Below are 15,426 nucleotides of genomic sequence, written 5' to 3'. Positions count from 1 at the left end.
CAGGACCAGAAGTCAGAGTAAGAATGTGAGGAGAGGGGAGAAGTACAAGGTGATAGGTGAAACTGGGAGAAGTGAAGTAAAGAGCTAGGAAGTTGATTGATGAAAGAGATTAAGGGTTGGAGGAGAGTAGGAGAGGGTGGAAGATAATGGAAGAAAGCAAAGGAGGAGTACCACTAAAGGGAGGTCATGGGTAGATAAGGAGATGGGGGAGGGGGAGGAGATGGAAACAAGAATGGGAAATGGTGAGGGGCAATTACCAAATTCAAGAAATTGATGTTCATGCCATCAGGTTGGAGGCTATCCAGGTGGAATATAAGGTGTTGCACCTCCATCTTGAGTGTGGCCTCCCAGAACAGGAGACCATGGACTAACTGAGTTGGAGGAACGGAGGGAAATACATGTTAGTAGGGAAGTGGTGTTGGGTAAATTGAAGGGATTAAAGGCAGATAAATCCCCAGGGCTAGATGGTCTGCATCCCAGAGTGCTTAAGGAAGTAGCCCAAGAAATAGTGGATGCATTAGTGATAATTTTTCAAAACTCCTTAGATTCTGGATTAGTTCCTGAGGATTGGAGGGTGGCTAATGTAACCCACTTTTTAAAAAAGGAGGGAGAGAGAAACTGGGGAATTATAGACCGGTTAGTCTGACATCGGTGGTGGGGAAAATGCTAGAGTCGGTTATCAAAGATGTGATAACAGCACATTTGGAAACAAGTGAAATCATCGGACAAAGTCAGCATGGATTTGTGAAAGGAAAATCATGTCTGACAAATCTTATAGAATTTTTTGAAGATGTAACTAGTAGAGTGGATAGGGGAGAGCCAGTGGATATGGTATATTTAGATTTTCAAAAGGCTTTTGACAAGGTCCCACACAGGAGATTAGTGTGCAAACTTAAAGCACACGGTATTGGGTGTATGTTATTGAAGTGGATAGAGAATTGGTTGGCAGACAGGAAGCAAAGAGTGGGAGTAAACGGGACCTTTTTAGAATGGCAGGCAGTGACTAGTGGGGTACCGCAAGGCTCAGTGCTGGGACCCCAGTTGTTTACAATATATATTAATGATTTAGACGAGGGAATTAAATACAGCATCTCCCAAGTTTACGGATGACATGAAGCTGGGCGGCGGTGTTAGCTGTGAGGAGGATGCTAAGAGGATGCAGTGTGACTTGGATAGGTTAGGTGAGTGGGCAAATTCATGGCAGATGCAATTTAATGTGGATAAATGTGACATTATCCACTTTGGTTGCAAGAACTGGAAAACAGATTATTATCTGAACAGTGGCCGATTAGGAAAAGGGGAGGTGCAACGAGACCTGGGTGACATTGTACACCAGTCATTGAAAGTGGCCATGCAGGTACAGCAAGTGGTGAAAAAGGCAAATGGTATGTTGGCATTCATAGCAAAAGGATTTGAGTACAGGAGCAAGGAGGTTCTACTGCAGTTGTACAAGGCCTTAGTGAGACTGCACTTAGAGGATTGTGTGCAGTTTTGGTCCCCTAATCTGAGGAAAGACATTCTTGCCATAGAGGGAGTACAAAGAAGGTTCACCAGATTGATTCCTGGGTTGGCAGGACTTTCATATGAAGAAAGACTGGATTGACGAGGCTTATACTCACTGGAATTTAGAAGATTGAGGGGGGATCTTATTGAAACGTATAAAATTCTAAAGGGATTGGACAGGCTAGATGCAGGAAGATTGTTTCCAATGTTGGGGGAGTCCAGCACGAGGGGGACACAGTTTAAGGATAAAGGGGAAGCCTTTTAGGACCGAGATGAGGAAAAACTTCATCACACAGAGAGTGGTGAATCTGTGGAATTCTCTGCCACAGGAAACAGTTGAGGCCGGTTCATTGGCTATATTTAAGAGGAAGTTAGATATGGCCCTTGTGGCCAAAGGGATCAGGGGGTATGGAGAGAAAGCAGGTACAGGGTTCTGAGTTGGATGATCAGCCATGATCATACTGAATGGCGGTGCAGGCTCGAAACGCCAAATGGCCTACTCCTGCACCTATTTTCTATGTTTCTATGTAACATGTCGGAATTGGAATAGGAAGTGGAATTGAAATGGGTTGCTATGGGAGTTACCACTTTTTCTGGTAGGAGCGTATGTGCTCAGAGAAGCGGTCTCCCAGTCTACATTGAGTATCAACAATACACAAGAGGCCACACTGGGAGCACCGGATACAGTAGATGACCCCAACAGTCTCTCAGATGAAGGGTCACCTTATCTGGAAGGACTGTTTGGGGCCTTGAATGGTAAGAAGGGAGGAGGTGTAAGGACAGGTGTGGCATTAGTTCTACTTGCAAGAATAAATACTAGGAGGAAGATTAGTGGGAGGGACAAGTGGGCAAGAGAGTCGCGTAGGGAGTGATCCCTGTGGAAAGTGGGAAGTGGGGGATAGGGAAAGATGTGCATGGTAGTGGGATCCCATTGGAGATGGTGGAAGTTGCAGAGAATTATGTGCTGGACATGGAGGCTAGTGGGGTCGTTGATGAGGACAAGAGGAACCCTATCCCTGGTGTGGCAGTAGGAGGATGGGGTGAGGACAGACGCAAATGGAAGAGATACAGGTGAGGGCAGTGTGGATAGTGCAGGAAGGAAAGCCCCTATTTTAGAAGAAGGAAATCTCATTACAGTAGTTCTGGAATGAAAACCTCATCCCGAGAGCAGATGTGGTGGAGACGGAGGAACTGAGGGAAGTGGATGGCATTTTAGTAAGTGACAGAGTGGGAAGAGATATAGTCCAGCTAGCTGTGCTCCTCCTTCCCATTCTTCCATGATCTTCTACCCTCTCCTATCAGATTCCCCCTCCTTCAGCCCTTTAACTCTTTCACCAATCAACTTCCCAGTTCTTTACTTCGCCCCTCCTCACTCCCGGTTTCACCTACCATCTTGTACTACTCCTTCCCCCCCCCCGCCCCCACCTTCTTACTCTGATTCCCAGTCCTGATGAAGGGTCTCGGCCTGAAACATTGACTGTATATTTATTTTCATAGATGCTGCCTGTCCTGCTGAGTTCTCCGACCATTTTGTGTTTTGCCTCTGTATTCTTTAACTCCATTTTATCCCCCTTGGTTCATTCTTTTCCCACAAACATCCACGACACTTCACGTGTTCTTGATCTCATCAACAACTTTCAATTCCCTGGTCTTGATCACCTCATTTCCACCATGGGTGTCCAGTCCCAATACACTCTAACCCCATCAAGGTGGCCTTAAGGCTCTCCATTTCTTTCTTGAAATCAGACACAAACAGTTCCCCATGTTCTCTGTCAGGGAGAACTGGTCGTCACCCTCAAATTTCTCCTTCAGCTCCCCTTACTTTCTGCATGCCCCAGCTATGCCTGCTTTTTCATTGGCTCAGTGGAACAGTCCATGTTCCAAGCCTTCCCTGATAATGCTCCCCACCTCTTTCTGTGCAACACTGACAACTGCAGTGGTGTTGCTTCATATACCCATGCTGAGCTCATCAATTTCATCAATTTTGCCTCCAGCTTCCACCTGGCCCTTAAATTTACTTGGTCCATTTCTGGCACGTCGCTCCCCTTCCTCGATCTCTGTCTCTAACACTGGAGACAAACAGTCTACTAATATCTTTGTTTAAACCTACCAGCACCCACAGCTATCTCTTCCCACCCTGCCTCCTATAAAAATGCCATTCCCTTTTCTCAGTTCCTTCATCTCCACCATATCTGTTCCCAAGATGAGACATTCCTTTCCAGAACATCTGAGATGTCCTTTTTCAAAGAGTGGGTTTCCCTTCCTCCACTATTGATGCTGCCTCACCCTCATCTCCTCTATTTCCTGGACATCCCTGCCCCCTCACCCCATCTTTCTACTGCCTCAACAGAGATAGAGTTCCTCTTGTCCTTACCTACCGCCCCATGAGTCCCCACATCCAACACATTATTCTCCACAACTTTCACCATCTTCAACAGGAGCATACCATCAAACTCTTCTTTTACCCCAACCCCCCCCCCCACCAGCACTCTTTACTTTCCACAGGGATCGCTCCCTCTGTGTTTCCCATTCCCATTTGTCCCTTCCAGTAATCTCCCTCCAGGCACTTACCCCTGCAAGTGGCCAAAGTGCTACACCTGCCCATTCACCTCCATTCAAGGCCCCAAACAGACCTTCCAGGTGTGGCAACACTTCATCTGTGAATCTGTTGAGTTAATCTACTGTATTTGGTGCTCCTGATGCAGCCTCCTCCACATTGGTGAAACCTAACACAGTTCAGTTCAGGGGACCACCACCTGGTGCCCCTCCTCCTTTGCTTTCCCCCATGATCCTCTCCTCTTCTATCAGACGCTTTCTTCTCCAGCCCTTTGCCTTTTTCACTTATCGACTCCCAGCTTTTTAATTCATTCCCCTCCCCACCCCCCTGACTTCACTTATCACCTAGCTTGTCCTCCTCCTCTTCTCCCCACCACCTCTTCCTGGCATTTTCTCATTTCCTCTCAGTTGGCCCAAAACTTCGACTGTTTATTCATTTGAATAGATGCTGCCTGACCTACTGAGTTTCTCTAGCACTTTGTATGTGTTGACCTGAAACATTAATCTTGTTTTGCCCCTCCTTTCCCGTGGATGCTGCCAGGCCTCCTGTGTTTGTAGCACCTAACATTTATAATTCAGATTTCCAATATCTACAGTATCCTAATTTTCAATTGTCCTTGCTGTCATATTCACCTCGTAGTGCTAAGTGGATGAACCAATTCATTTTTTCCTTCCAAGATTTCCACAATCTTTAAAGTTAGTTTTAGTAATGTCAATTCACTTCTCATCATGTCAAGAAATGCTTGAGAGTAAATTAGAGACATCCTAGCTGCATTGAAGACATGCTTTTCAGAACCAGATAGATATTCTGCCAAGCTGTTAGAGCACAACTACAGTGCAGGCTTCTTTCCAATGTTGTGGAAAATAATTGGCCAACTGTATTTGTCCAGCAAGTGGAAGACAAATCCAATCCACCTAATTGCTCCCCAATCAGTTGACTCTCAATCATCATCAGTGTGATAGAAATTGTTGATATTGCTGCTATTATGCAGCACTTATTCATGATAACTAGCTCACTAGTGCCATGTTTGAGAAAAACTGGGATCAATTTGTTCCAGACTTGATCACAGCCCAGGACTCTCAAGCTGAATTCCTCTCGGCCCACATTGTGTCAATTTATATTCTATGCCCTTTTGTGTCATCCATATCTCTTCATTCATTTTATATTCATGTGTCTGTATAAAAGCCTCTTAATCTCCAGCAATTTGCTTTCTGTCACAAATACCCTTCCCAGGCACCTCCCACTCTCTGTGTAAAAACTAAACTTATCCCTCACATCACCTTGAGACTTCTTCATTGTCCTTCTCCAGTGAGACAGTGATGTGTCAGTGATATATTTTGAAATTAATGTTACAATTACAGACTAGGTAGACCCATTTTAGGGTTTTAAATCATGTGGTTAACTGTCTAAGCATCCTTTGAAGGAATAGAGCGATTTACTCTGGATGCCTCCAATTCCCTAAAAGCATCCTGATACTTCCAAAAATGTCCTAGACTGTGGTGTTTTCTAGGAGATGAGAGACTTTCTACAATCCAGTGACATCTTTCAGTGGTCTAACATCCCAATTATTTTCCAGCAAAGAAAGTGTTTACAGTGTGGTTTGCATTGTATTATATGGATTCCATTACGTGGTCTGCTTGGATTTTAGTGAAGTGTTTGATAAGGTCTTTCATGGGAGGCCCATCCACAAGATTACAGAATGCAGAACCGATGACTTGGCCATTAGATTCAGAATAATTTTGCCTGTAGAAGACAGAAGGTAGTAGTTGGTGGAATGTGTTCTGTCTGGAGGTCTATGACTAGCTGTTTTACAGAGGGATCTATATTGGTACCTCACTGTCACAAACAGCAAGGTACCTGTATAAATCATCACCCTGGCACAGTATAAGGTACAAGTTATCACCCTGGCACGATGGTGCCAAGAAAACAACCTCTCCCTCAATGTCACAAAAACAAAGGAGCCGATTGTGGACTACAGGAGGAATGGAGACAGGCTATTGTGCTGCAGGTTTTCTGTGTTTCTAACCCCTATTGACATCAGTGGATTTGAGGTTGAGAGAGTGAACAACTTTAAGTTCCTCGGCATAAACATCACCAAGCATCTCGTGTGGTCTGTACATACCAGCTGTGTGGTGAAAAAGGCACAGCAGCGCTTCTTACACCTCAGACAGCTGAAGAAGTTTGGTATAGGCCCTCAAACCCTAAGGACTTTCTACAGGGGCACAATTGAGAGCATCCTGACTGGCTGGCTGCATCACTGCCTGGTATGGGAACTGTACTTCACTTAGTTGCAGGACTCTGCAGAGAGTGGTGTGTACAGCCAAGAGCACCTGTAGATGTGAACTTCCCATGATTCAGGACATTTACAGAGAAAGGTGTGTAAAAAGGACCCGTAGGATCATTGGAGATCTGGGTCACCGTAAACACAAACTGTCCAGCTCTTACCATCAGCATTAAAGCCAGGATCAACAGGCTCCGGAACAGCTTCTTCCTCCAGGCCATCAGACTGATTAATTCATGCTGACACAACTGTATTTCTATGTTGTATTGACTGTCCTGTTTACTATAAATTGCACATTGTACATTTAGACGGAGATGTAACGTGAAGATTTTTACTCATGTATACGAAGGATGTAAGTGGATGTTGTGGATAGGGTAAAAGACTGCCAAAAGACACAGTGGGATATAGATTAGTTGTAGATATGGATGGAGAGATGGCTGACAGACTTTGATCCGACCCAATGTGATGTTTTTAATTTTGTCCCTTTACATTTGATTTCCCAGTGCGCTGTCAATGGCAAGACTCATACCAGAGATGATGTGCAGAGGGATCTTGGAGTCTTAAGTTCAAGGCTCTCTGAAAGATTAATCAAGCATGTGGCATGCTTGTCTTTATTAGTTGAGGAATTCACCTTGAAGTTCAAAGTAAATTTATTATCAAAGTGCCTAAATGTCAGCGTATAAAACCCTGAGATTTACTTTTTTTGCAGGCAATCAGTAAATACAAAAACTCAATAGTCAATGAAAGACTGCACCCAACAAGACAGACAGCAACCAATGTGCAAAAAGAAAAACAAACTGTGCAAATGCAAAAAGCAAAATAAATAGTAATAAATAAGCAATACTAGATTCCTAGATACTAGATCAGATTTTCAGCAGTGTGGTGGGTTGCTCGGTGCTTGGAATGTGTTGGCCGGGATAGTGGTGGAGGCAAATATGATAGAGGTGTTGGAGAGCCTCTTTAATAGGCACATGAGTATGCATAAAATGGAAGGATATGGACATTGTGTTGATGGAAGTGATTACTTCAGTTAGGCATCTGATTACTCATTTACTTCAGCACAATACTGAGGGCTGAAGGGTCTGGCCCTTTGCTGTATGTTATGTTCATTATTTAAGTATGATGTGACAGTGGCCACATCCCAGTACACTGCTTCGGCTTCAACAGGCAGGCTAAACCAGGTGAGGGTAGCGAGCAACCCTCAACACTGGTGAGACATGCCAACCCCAGCATGCAAAGCCAGTTCCGGCAGACTGGGCAGATGAGGTCAACTATAAGATCCAACAGTCAAGAAGGTGGTGCTGCAGTGCTCCGTGGAGAGCAGAGGGCATGACAAGGCACAGCAGACGTCGTGGCTGTCCACTGCAGCCGAGGAAGTCTCTAGTCGTGATGATTTTTTTGTAGCATTGGACCAAGATTTAAGGCCGAGAGAGTGGAGCTGCCCCAGTGCAATGGCTTTTTCACTATAAAACTACCCCTGCACAGGTCTGTGTCAACATTGGAATTGAAGAACAACGAACACACATTTATGTCTGAGATTGAAACTCTTCTGAAGTATTTTGAAGATTTGTCCCTAGGTGTTTGGTCCTATAGGTTCCTCGGCCAAGTGCTGCTCCTGGTGATGTTTTCTTTTATTTCACCACTTCCTTCTCGTGCTCATTGCTGCTCAGTGCCTCATTTTTTTTTAAATCTTCTGGCTCACTGATTCTAGTCGAGTAGCACATCGTGGTCTTTCGGCCGTGTCGTTTGCAGTCTCCCAGAATGATGCAGTGATTGTCATTCTAACCAGCCTGCTTATCTGAGATTTCTATTCTGTTATGGAAAGCAGAAATACTTGTTTGTCAATGCGCATGCCAATAACCCTTTATTCTGAAAACTTCTTGGCTTCATTAAAGAATATTTTAATAATCTGAGGAAGCCTACAACACCACAGAACATTTTAGTGCCTACAGTTTTGATCTATTACTCCTCCCTAAAAAAAAAAGCAGCTAAACAGGGTAAGCAAGTTGTTCCAGCATACTTAAAATACACCTTGAAATACTTAGAGCAAAGAACATTCAGCACAAAAGCAAGCCCTCTGGACCATGATGTCTGTGCCTAACATACCAATTTAAACCAAATTTCTTCTGCATGCATGTGATTCATATTCCTCCATTCCCTCAGGGACTTATCAAAAAGCCTTTTAAACAAATTTTGCTACTGCTTCCACCATTATCCTTGGCAGTCTTGTTTTTAAAACTTTCCCACAAATTTCCGTTAAATTTTCCCCATCTCACCTTAAACTCACGTCCTCTAGTATTTGACGTTTCTACCCTGGAGAAAAGATTCTGACTCAACTCTATGCTTCTGTAATTTTATAAATTTCCATCAGGTCACCTGTCAGCATCAAAACACTGGTGAAAACAACCCAAGTTTGCCCAGTTTCTCCTTGTAGCTCATACCCTCTAATCCAGGCAGTATCTTGCTAAGATACCTATGCATATATATTAAAATAGAAAAAAGTATTTCCTGTTATCTTGACTACTACACACCCTCCCTGATTTGGAGTCCATCCTCTGCTGACAGGTGCTCTCATATTTTCCTTGCGTCTCCTTCCCAGCAATGAATACTGATTGTGAGCCAGGTTTACATTCAAAAGGAAAGGAGACAGTCTAAAGGATATGTGTGAGTGCTTTCATTGTGCTGCAAAGAAGTGTTTATTCCTTTAAGTGGTTAGGACTTGTAACACTATCTGTTATCGAGTGCATAAGCTAATTGAGAACGCTCTTTGTAGAAATCAGTTACCTTGAGATGCAGGTGTTTGGGAATTAGAGCTTGATGTGTAGGGAGCAAGAGAAATGTTCAATAGCAATGCTATTACTTATAATGATCACCTTGAACTGCTAGTAGACCTTTTTTGCCACTGCGGCATTTCTTGGGATGGTGTAGGTTGCACTGCTGCCTCTGCCAGTATAACCGAGGGCCTCCTGCCCTTGCTGCTCAGCAGTCTGATTCTTCTGTCCCTTCGTTCAGCAAGAAACCTTTTCCAAGAGGTAATCCGATGCCCTTCTTATGGCTCATCTTCCTCACATCCTCATTGTGATAAAGCTGCCACAGCTGGCCAAAAAGCATATCTGGCTGAAACTTTGCATCAGAACTATTCCTGCTGCAGCAGCAAGCATATAATAAGTGATTACCCTCCAGACCTTCCTACATGGGGAAAGACAAACCTCAGGATGAAGGTCTAATGGTTTGATTGTGGCTTCAATTAAGGTTAATATCCTTCTGCACCGCCACAGATTGATTAATGAGAGGAGGATTTGCCCAGTTAGATCATCAAATTAAAACTTCACTTTGTGAGTTATGGTCATTACTGCATGTCATCTTTGATCGTTTTAATTGGCTTCCTCATTACCTACATTTTAAAAAATAGTGGATTAAGATTATGCACCTGAGTTTTGTAATTAATTCTGATTTATCTTTTGTGGCACTTTGAAGACTACTGCATGTTGGTGCACTTGTATTTAATTTTCATAATTAATTTCCTTCAATTAGGTTATGATTACTAATTACTACTATTCTGTACACTGGAATAATACTATGGGCTCTTCGGCTAGACTGAAGCCTGTGCACTGCATGCTGAGTGTGATCTATTTTCCCATTTTACCATGCTTCATATAGAGTGGCAGCAAATTTATCTATAATGCTTCATCTATTGTTGACTCATATATAACATGCCTTCTTCAATAGATTTTGCTGTTTGCTTCTTTGTTGTTCAGTAGCTTCTACCTCAATTTCCTTAAGCTATAAACATGTTCATATTAAATAATATCAAGGAGCTCTATTCGCCACATACATTTAGGTATTTTCTATTGTGTGTTAGGTCAAAAAAAAACAACATTCAACAATTATAAAGAATAGACAAGTATATAAAAATAAAATTAAAGGATGGTAAGGAATAAAATGTGCATTAAACATAGTGTCTACAGTAGAGTCAGATAATTTAAATGCCTGATGCTTTAATATTAAGAATTATATTGAACTTATTCCTAAGTGTCACAAAATTAATGCAGCAGATAACTGATGCATAATTGTAAAACAATATGATTCGATGCACTCACTGTGTATAATGCCAATACCTACTTAGATTGGTGGTTCCGAACCCTTTTTATAATGCCATAGACCAAAACCATTAAGCAAGGGGTTCCATGAATCCCAGGTAGGGAACCCTCAACTTAGATTCTTATTTAATATGGAGTTCTGTTGGACATCATTTGTGCTGTTACATGTAATATCAAATTGGTTCAAACCATCCTCAGAAATATTTGGAAATTAACTCAGAAAAATGAATGGATTTCAGTGTTTAGGTTAAATCCAGCAAAAACCTGAGTCCATTTGGAAATAGACACCTGTCTTTTAACTTCTGCAGTTAGGTGAAGTGCTTCCGTACAGGCAAAAGTCCAATTCGTTTTAATGTATTTTCAGTTGACTCAAGCGATATTTCAACATAGCTTTTATTTAGTATATCCACAGGTTTCTGTAAGTAGCCATTAATATCAAGGTGAAATCATGATAACAGTTAATGGCTGGTTAAGACTTTATTCTTAAAGTCTTAAGAATAAGACTTAAGACTTTATCCATTATTCTTGGTTTGTTGTGATAAGGTTGATCAAAACAACTTATGAAACTGGTTCAAGGAAACACTGAGAAAGTGAAGATGTAGTGGAGAAGTAGAAATGCCAAAAGGGAAGGCCTGTGATTGATGGGATTTAGCAGAGATAAAACATTAAGAGTTCAAAGCATAAACAAGTGATGTTGGAACAAGTAAAACAAAAGATGGGTTTATTGGAAAGAGCAGAATCGTTATCTGAAGTAACTGATTTCAGATGCTGTCTCTGGAGTGCACTAGCTAGGAAACTGTTAAAGTGAGAAAGGAAATGATAAACTCTTAATGTGTGGAGGAGTCGGTGGAAGAGTCTCAAGTAGGTGTGTGGATTACGATGAGACAAGGAGTGTTCAGAAAATAGGGATGCATGGGATTCCGAGAGAATTGCAGGTTTGGGCTCGGAACTGACTTGCCAGTAGAAGTAAGAGTTGGATTGGGTGGATGTTATTGTGGATGGAGGTCCATGACCAGTGGTGTTCTGCAGAGATTTGGATGAAAATGTCCAATGGGTGGATTAGCAAATTTGCAAATGACACAAAGATTGGTGGAGCTATGTATAGCATGAAGGGCCATCAAAGATTAGAATGGAATATAGATGAGTTACAGATATGAGTAGAGTCTTGGCAGATAGAGTTTAATCCAGGCAAGTGTGAGGTGCTACACTTGGGGAGGTCAAATGAAAGGAGGAAGTATTTAATGGTAGTGAATGGTAAATGAAGTATTTAACAGCATTGAGGTACAGAGGGATCTTGGGATCCAGATTCATTGTTCGATGGAAGTGGGTAAAACCATGAGATATAGGAACAGAATTAGGCCATTTCGTAGTAACAAAGGCATATGGCACGATTGCCTTCATTGGTAGTGATGTTGAGTACTAGAGTAAGGAAGTCATGCTGTTGCTACATGAAACTTTTTAGTCAGAGCATACTTGGAATGCTGTATGCATTTCTGGTCTGTTTTAGGAAGGATGTGCAGAGGGTGCTGAAGGGGTTTACCAGGATGTTGCTTGGATTACTGGGTAATATCTATAAAGAAAGTTTGGACAGACTTGGATTGTTGCCCCAACAGTATTGGAGGCTGAGGAGAGATCTGATAGAGGTTTTTAAAATTGAGAGAGTAGACAGTCAAATCTGTTCTCCAGGGTAGAAACATCAAAAACCAGAGGACATTGTAGACAAATTATACCATCCTTCTGGAATATTATAATTCCAAAGGCATTGTCTATTCCTGATTAACTTTGAATAATATTTGATTAAAAATAGACATCATTTTAATATTAAAATAAGATTGCTAATTTCCAGTTTCTCTTAAGTGTCAGTTAGAGGTAGAGGAAATTACGGATCCATCAGACAGATAAGTGAACTCTAATGTACCTGCCATTTGTGATGGAGATGGAAGTATTTGTGGTTCAATCATGTTTATATACCTCTGTGGAGGGTTTTAATAAAGAGAAGTTGAATGGGACTGATCAAAGAAGTATACAGATATTTCTGTGCTAGAATTCAATTCAGTTAATAATTCTTTCTTGAAATTTTATTTATAGATTCCTCAAAGAAATTGAAAGATGTGCTGGAGGAATTTCATGGAGATGGGGTGCTGTCCAAATACAATCCTGAACAGGTAACTATCTATCGCTCTTAACCTTTCCGGTTTGTGTGCTTTATAATAACACATGCTGGAGCTGCTCTTAACATAGTGCTGCAAGTTCTTGTGCTTTCAAAGTATTAGTTTTCTGTGGAATATAACAAAATAAATTCACTAAAGTAGAAAATATGCATTATCTTTCAGTTTAAATGAAGTGAAGGAAGTTAAGATATTTAGGTCATCGCTAAGTGATGCTTTCCCAAAGGATGTATTGATGTATTATTGTATTCTGTCCATTGTGCATAAATGACATTTCCCTTTATCGTGACAATATAACAAATTACTTATAAGACTTTGTGTTGATAATTTTGCACTGAAATGGACTTGCATTTTATTCAAATTAGCAGTATTATTAGATTAATAATACAATTTGCATTGGATTTTATGAATATCAGCATGTGTTTGTGAAAATTATTTATCTTTAATCTATTATTTTGATTGAGTCCCTAAGTCCAGCTTTTTGCTGTTGTACAAGCTCAGAAGTGAGCAGCATGGATTTCATGACGAGGGTTGTTTTAGTTGATGCAAGGATAAAATATGGAATGAAAATGCTATATTGATCAGTAAAGACTTTAGTTTTGACCTGCAATCTGTAGGGCAATATGATTTGGTAGTAGAACCAGAAAAAGTTCCAGGTTTGACCTTGGATCTATTCTGGGCATACAGATTTGAGCATGGCAGTGGTTGAGATTAAAGTTAATTGTAGGTAATAAATATAAGATGGAATACCTCCAGTACTGCTACATTCAGATCTGTTGGCTCATCATAGACCCAAATTTTGACACTGGAATTTATAATCTCATGATTAGAACCTGGCTATCCAATCCAAGTTGGAAAGGACCCTATTATACTTAAGGGGGTTGAGCAGGCTGTCAAGCTTTAATTGTTTTTTGCCAGCTGATTGCTTGATCTGCTGTGAAAGGCTGTTAGTGCTCAGTTTTCTGTTTGAGTGGACAGTTACTTGGGAATTTTTAGTAATCGTCAGAAATGTTCTCTAGTGATCTTGTCAATACTCATCCCTCAAACAAAACCTTAAATGGATGATCTTGTCATTGATTTTATTGCTCTTTGTTGAACCTTGCATAACTTCCTGATCAGCTTTCCAATATTATACCCTTGATAGTGCTCCTGAAATGCTTAAGCAACTATAAATGCCTCCTCGGGAATATTGCGGTTGTAAGGGACAATGTATCATTCTTTGTTCTTGCTATAGCTTCATTCTCTTGCTCTTTTTTCAGACTTGTTCAAATTACGTTGGACTTGTCTTTAAAGCCAAAAAAAGGAAGTTACTGTATGTAGTTTAGGATATTTGGGATTATTATGGTTTTATTTATGAGATTTTAAGTTTTCATTTTCACATCAAACCAATGCAAATAGTAGTCTCTTATGTGCTATGTCAACTTGAGTTAGTTCAGTTTGATACTATTAAACCAGTAGTATTCCTACAAAAGGACAGAAAACTCATTTCCATCAGCAAAATAAATGAAACTGGGAAGATTTAGCATTCACCAAACACATTTTTTTCAGTGTTGCCTATTTTTAGCAAATATCAAATAATGAACATGCACCACTGAAATGTAATGTTTCATTTTGATACTTAAGGCTTTGCATTTTATTCCTGTAGCCTTGCAAAGTGATACAGTCTGAATTCTAGCTGTAGTTGATTTTATTTATGCATTTGCCTGTAGTTTTAAGTTGTTTTTACAATGATAAATTGCATTTGTTTTGCAGGCTGAATATTCATTGCACCAGAGTAAAGCGTAAGTGGCTGAAGGGAGGTATTAGAGCAGTATATGGAATCATGAAGGACAAAAATACAGTGAACGGTCTTCGGGTTTTCCCCAGATTCAGGGAGTCCAAAACTAAAGAACACTGGTTTAAAGTGAAAACAGAAATATTTAAAGCAGACTTGAGAGGCAAATTTTTCCACACACAGTTGTGAGGAATATGGGCCAAACGCAGTGAAATGGGGCTAACTAAGGAAGCTTGTACGTACTCCTTGTGATCACACGGGTTTCCAACGGGTGCTCCAGTTTCTTCCCACAATCCAAATACGTAGTGGCTAGTAGGTTAATTGGTCACTGTAAATTGCCCCACGATTAGGCTAGAACAGAAATCAAATAGGGCAGTGGAACTAGTGTTGATGGAGAGCAGCCATTGATTTTTCTTTAACTCAAAAGTTAAAAATTTTAAAATCTAGGTATTGCTGTACATGGAGGGATTATATATTATTGAACGTGGATGTAATGGGTTAACCTAGCAGCTTCAGTTGAAGCTGATGAAAGAGAAAACAATTTTTTTTTGGACGTTGGCAGCCGAGGCACAGCATGCACAGAGTAGAGATTATGGGAGCAGGACGTGGCTCAGAAGGTTCAAGCAGCATCTATGTGATATCACAAATATTTGCCACACTTATAAGACATTTGTCAATGACACAGGAATGAGATGGCATTGTGAATAGTGTAGCTGACAAAATTTCATTGCAAAGGGGTCTGAGTGGCCATAGTCCTGTGTAACACGCTTCACAAATACACAAATCTCTGTGTGTGTGTCTCTCTCTCTCTCTCTCTCTCTCTCTCTCTCTCTCTCCCTCCCCCCCCCCCCTGTATTTTTCAGGCTTTCCTCATCATCATCAATCAGTCAGTTCTGTTACCCTCTCTATCATGTTCCCTGCAATTATAATAGGAATTAGTTATTGTACAATATATAAAACAGAAGGCTGAACATTGAGGGCTCCGGATGATCTATTTTTCCATCCAGTTTGCAGCTCTCTCCTGATTTCTATGGGATTACATT

General features: G+C 41.1%; 1 protein-coding gene across 4 annotated transcripts in view; it reads left to right on the top strand.

Moving 5' to 3' along the window:
• LOC132392730 (diacylglycerol kinase beta) overlaps window positions 1-15,426 on the top strand; it is a 521,872-nt gene that overhangs the window by 102,990 nt on the left and 403,456 nt on the right. For 3 of the 4 annotated variants that reach the window (XM_059967021.1, XM_059967020.1, XM_059967019.1), the window contains one exon: window positions 12,530-12,606. In XM_059967021.1, the coding sequence (XP_059823004.1) occupies window positions 12,530-12,606 (77 nt within the window). Of the gene's footprint in view, window positions 1-12,529; window positions 12,607-15,426 lie in introns of those variants that run through there. The other variant, XM_059967023.1, reaches the window with a different exon arrangement.

This window comes from Hypanus sabinus, chromosome 4, assembly GCF_030144855.1.
Source record: "Hypanus sabinus isolate sHypSab1 chromosome 4, sHypSab1.hap1, whole genome shotgun sequence".
NCBI lineage: Eukaryota > Metazoa > Chordata > Chondrichthyes > Myliobatiformes > Dasyatidae > Hypanus > Hypanus sabinus.
This window is presented reverse-complemented; position numbering and strand designations above follow the sequence as displayed.